Source organism: Poecilia reticulata, linkage group LG20 (assembly GCF_000633615.1).
Source record: "Poecilia reticulata strain Guanapo linkage group LG20, Guppy_female_1.0+MT, whole genome shotgun sequence".
Lineage (NCBI taxonomy): Eukaryota > Metazoa > Chordata > Actinopteri > Cyprinodontiformes > Poeciliidae > Poecilia > Poecilia reticulata.
The window spans coordinates 26,215,631-26,221,041 of record NC_024350.1 but is presented as its reverse complement, the minus strand read 5'-3'; the positions used below and the strand labels follow the sequence as shown (position 1 = coordinate 26,221,041).

The window sequence follows — 5,411 nt, the reverse complement described above, 5'->3', positions numbered from 1 at the left end:
TGATAGAAACTGAAGAACATCTGAAGTCAAATCAAGTATTTTGGGTGATAAAAATCACATTTTTGTTTTTCATTCAGGATTTCATGTGATTTTTAAGACAAACTGAGAAAATCAGCAGCACTTTTTTTTATCAGTTTGGATTTTTTTTTTTAACACTTCAAGTCGTATGAAGTTTTTGATTGAAAACAAAAAAAAACTTCAATAACTACAGCTGGCATTTAAGAATTTTAAAATTCTGGAAATAAAACATAAAACATAATCAGAAAATTATTTTGGCTGCCAAAAAAACTTTTTCTCAATTTTCAAAAATATATATATATTTTTAGAAACAATAAAATGACATTTATATTGTTATGTTTGGCGAATGCAAAAGTAAATGATGTAATTCATTGAAGAATAAAACTTATGAAATACTTCTAGGTAATTTAAATAAAACTGTGTTTTGGAGACACAAACTGAACTCAAAGTAAATGAAACCAGATATAAAATATTCACTTCAACCTCAGAAACTCAGAAATGAATGAGTGAAGCCGGAACCGGCTGTCGGGTCGGGTCACAGCAGGCGCGGGTTGTCCTCGCTGTAGTCGTAAGGGTCTCCCTGGAAGGGCAGGCGGGGCGGGTGGTTACAGATCCCCATGAGGAAGATGATGATGGTGCCAAAGGTCATCACCGGGGTGATGAGGAAGAGGCAGAGCCGGTCCACCGTACGGGCGATACCGCTCCAGTTGTCCTTCTCCTGCAAACACAGAACATCTGGATCTAGACTCTGCTGCTGTGAGCGTAGATCTATGATCCTAGATCACCTCAGCTCTAGAAGGAGACGGGAACCTGATCTACCTAAACAGATCAGTTTAGGCCCAAAATGGGAAATTAACTAAAAAATAACCCTAAATAAATAAAAAACAAGTTTCAGGAAAAGACGCACCAGGCAGTGGCGCTAACGCGCTAACAACTAAACTAATTTTTAAATTAATTTATTTTTGAGAACTTTGAAAATGTTTTAAAATAATTTTTCCAGATAAATCCTGCAGCTCTAATTTTCTCAGCTGTTTTGTAACTTTCAGTTGAATAAAGTTCAACATCTGGTTGAAGTTTTGATGGACTGCAGAGTTGATTTTGGGTAATTGGACGTCAGACATTTGTCTCCTCTCACCTCGTTGTAGTCGTTCTTGTTGCGCATGTGTTGGACGATGTAGTTCGCTCCGTCCACCGCCGGCTTCATCTCTCCGTACAGCTGATCCATCGCTCCGTCGCTTTCCACCGGCTTCAACACTGAACACACGCAGCCTGTCAGTGCTGACCGACCTCACGGTTCTGTCTGGTTCTGGTTCTGTCTGGTTCTGGTTCTGTCTGGACGTACCTGAGGCGGGCGTGGGCCGTTTGGACAGCCCGTGTCTCTCTGACTGCCTCTCAAACATCAGCTCGCTGCGGGACTTGATGCTGTAATATTCCTCCGCTGCAGCGATGTATCCCACCGAGCTGGATCGCCGTGGCAACGCTCCGTCCCACGGCGGCTCGTTGTCCGCCGGGTGGGTCATGTGGAGGATCCGGGGCAACCGCTCCAGGAAAAACTGCACAAAAGGTTGATTCGTATTTATGTAATGTTAAAACAGTAAAGAAGAGACTTTAAAATCCTGTAGTTAGTTTATAATCACTGAATGGAACCAGAACCAAACATGGAGAAGCTTCAGCTTCTATGCACCATAAATCTGGAACAAACTCCAGTCCAGTTCATCCTAAACGTTCAGCAAAAACTCAAAATCTCACCAAAACTTTTTAGTGAAAATAACTTAGTTTAAAATAAACTTTTCAGCAAGATATAGATGTTTGTTTTAAGTCAATAATTCTTTAATAATAATAATAATAATGATTAAATCTACTGACAGATTATTTCACTTATAATCTGGAACAAACTTCCAAAAAAACTGAAAAACAGTTGAAACACTGACCTTCTTTAAATTAAGGCTGAAAATCCACCTGGGTTGAGTTAATAAATTAAACATTAACCAACATTTGTTGATGATTTTAATGACAACAATCATCAAAATGTAAAGTTTGTTTCTGACTCTTTGATGTTTTTATTGCTGAAATGTGCAACACAAATAAACTGATAGTTGACAAGATATTCTCCCATTTCATACGTTAAATAACCAACCAGTGGAACTAGGAGTTTCATCTTTTCATCAATATTAATCAAATTAACTTGATTGATTTAGTTTTTCCGTTTTCTGACTGATTGTCCTCAATTTATTCTCCTACTACTTTCCTCTGACGAACTTTAACTTCTCTGTTCTGTCTTTTCTTTCTTCCCTTCCTGTGTAAAGTTTCAGTTTGTCTGTCAGTGTGTGTGTGTGTGTGTGTGTGTGTGTGTGTGTGTGTGTGTGCGTGCGTGCGTGCGTGCGTGTGTGTGTGTGTGTGTGTGAAATGAGAGCCATAAACATTTTAAATGTTGTGATGGTTCTTCACCTTCTTGGTCCACTCAGACATGACGTGTGTGCTGGGCGTCCTGAAGTGCAGGTTGAGAACGACGACACAGTTCAACACCACGATGGTAACGAGAACCATGATGAACATCAAATATCTGAGAAAACACATAAAAACATCAGTAAACATCTAAATTCAACATTTCCAAGTATTTCTGTCTAGTTTCTACTGCAAATATCTGAATACGTTTGATATGAAACAAAACTTACTGAACTTTTCAGCAACATATATGAGTTAAGTAAATATTTCCTTAATATTGATGAAAAACAAAAGTTTTAGTTCTACTTGTAAATTATTTCACTTATAAAAATATTTTGTAATCAACAACAAGGCAGTTCAAAGAGCTTTACTTCATAAAAACACAAAAATAAAGAGTCATATAAAAATCAGTCACTAATTAAGAAACCTGAAACAGATGTTACATATTAATGTAATGTTTGATCAAAACCATCAATACTTATCAAACATGTTGCTTAATTTATTACGGTTCTGAGGTAAATCTGCCCAGGTGGGATTTCAGCCTGGATTTAAAGGAGGTCAGTGTTTCGGCTGTTTTTCCGTTTCTTCCAGATTCGTGATGCATAAGTGAAATAATCTGCTAGTGGATTTAATCATTATTATCAAACAATTATTGACTTAAACCAAACCTCTATATCTTGCTCAAAAGTTACTTTTAACTTAGTTTTACTCATTTATTTGCACTAAAATCTAAACCAAAAATACTCGGTAAAATTTTGTGTTTTTGCAGTGAAACCAGCATAAGAACCAAAGAATCTAATTTATTGCTGCAAAGTCCAATTTAATCTTTGTTATAACTTTTATTTAAATTATTTTTATGCTACAACAAAAACTCCAGTTCACCGTGAAAGCTTAGAAAGTCCTACACTAAAAACAAGTGAAAAATATGTTTTACATTTTTTTTAAAGACAATCAGGAACTCTAAATTGTTTGTTCTTGTAGATATTGAAAAACAAAATGATTTTTTTCCTACTTGACTATGAGGGGGACGGACATGGACGTCTCCGGCAGCCGCTGGGAAATCAGCAGGAGGAAGACAGACTGAGCCAGCAGGACGGAGATGGACAACGTCATCTTCTCCCCACCTAGAGGAAAAACACACAAAACTTCAAATCTGTGGCTCAGAGTTTAACTGGATGAAACCAAAACAGTTTACAGGACAAGTTTGAGAAGTTCTAACACTTTATTATGAAGGAGTTTAAATTAAGACACTGTTATAAACATGGAGACTTCATGAATGTTTACAGCTGTTTTCATGTCATTCAGTAAATAATGACATTTTAATGCAAAGTTGTGTTAAATGTTGCCTTAAAATCAATTAAAAGTGTTAATTATAATAATATTTTAGTGCAAAATGACTTAAAAGTTAAGTAAAAATCAATTAAAACTGTCAACTTTGGTAAATAATCTTAGTTTAATGCAATGTTATGTCAAAACTTCCATTTAAAAAGTATCAATGTTGCTTTATTCAGTAAATAAAGATATTTAATTTAAAACTTGCATTAAAAATCCATTAAACTTTGTATTAAAAGTGTCATTACTTACCAAATTAGGCAAAGTTGAAGCTTTTAACGCAGCTTTGCATTAAAATGTCATGTTTTATTGAATGACACTTCATGACAGTCATAAATATTAATGAAGACTCCTTCCTGTTCCTGACAGGAAGTCGTATTCAGACCTTCAGAATAAAGTTTAATCTAGTTATTAACAGCAGATATGTAAATCTTCCAGCTTTGCAGGATAATTTTTCCTCTGAGTGACCTCTGAGTGACCTCTAAGTGACCTCTGAGTGACTTTCAGAGTTGGTAAAGCGGCTGAGGGTTGGGCGGAGCGGCTGTGCACTGACTGTCAGCAGGCAGGTAGTAGACCAGTGAGGCCATGAAGGAGATGAGCACACAGGGGATGATGATGTTGACGATGTAGAAGAGTGGCTTGCGTTTGATGACCAGGTAGAAGGTGATGTCCTGGTGCTTGTTGCTCTCCATGGGAATGTGTTTGTAGATGTTTTTCTTGGCCGGCCGGTGGATGATCTCCCACTCGCCGTTCTCTGCAGGCACAAACTTCACATCATCAGATCCTAATTTACAGAATATTCTCAATCTAATCTCCATTTTGATTCCCATCAGAGTTCCTGCTGCAGTTTTTCAATAAATCTGCAGGAGGATTTTAATTACATTTTGATATATGAGTTTGTCTGATTTTCTCTGTGACAGAATATTTCTAATTTAATGGATATCAGAGGTAAAAGAAAAAGTTCTGGATGTAAATGTGAAGACATTTTGGTTATTGTGTCAGATAAGATTCATGTTTTTCAGATGTTTAGCAGAATGTGAATTTCTTCAGAGACAAACTGTTGCATCCTCAGTGCACTAAGGAGCGTTATCACAGATCCTTCCTCTGTCGCTCAACATGTTCATGTTTTCATAACCGACTTTTACCAAAAAGTAAAACCAAGTTCATCCAGAAACTTTTACCGAAAAGCCGACTTTGTTGGAACCAAATCAGCTCTTATTTTTTTCTTAAATTTGGCTAAATATAGCAAACGTTTTGAAACAAAGTCACGCAAATCCTGTTCTTAAACTGAAGTAAATGTATTCAAACTAGAAACATTTATTTTAATACAACATGCTTCTGAATGTTGTATTAAAATCTCCTTTATATACAAATTTCTGAGAGTTCCACCAAAAACTCAGAAATTTTGTGATTAATCTCAGAACTTTTCTAGAAAAGATTTCAAAAGAAAATTTTCAACACTTTTTGTAGAAAATTTCTGAGTTTTTTTGGCATAAATTTATTACTAACTACTGCTTTGATTCTGCATGTTGTATTAAAATGTTTCTAGTTTGAATGCATTTATTTCAGTTTAAGAACAGGATTTGCGTGACTTTGTTTCAAAACGTTTGCTATAT

General features: G+C 36.0%; 1 protein-coding gene across 1 annotated transcript in view; it reads right to left on the bottom strand.

The window, feature by feature from the left end:
• Positions 1-319: 319 nt before the first annotated feature.
• The window catches only part of chrnd (cholinergic receptor, nicotinic, delta (muscle)), a 9,706-nt gene continuing 4,614 nt past the window's right edge, over positions 320-5,411 (bottom strand). The window contains exons 7-12 of the mRNA XM_008396869.2: positions 4,349-4,549; positions 3,476-3,587; positions 2,467-2,581; positions 1,361-1,571; positions 1,154-1,272; positions 320-736 (exon numbers count right to left, since the gene is read on the bottom strand). Of these exons, the coding sequence (XP_008395091.1) occupies positions 554-736; positions 1,154-1,272; positions 1,361-1,571; positions 2,467-2,581; positions 3,476-3,587; positions 4,349-4,549 (941 nt within the window). The 3' untranslated portion in view covers positions 320-553. The remainder of the gene's footprint in view (positions 737-1,153; positions 1,273-1,360; positions 1,572-2,466; positions 2,582-3,475; positions 3,588-4,348; positions 4,550-5,411) is intronic.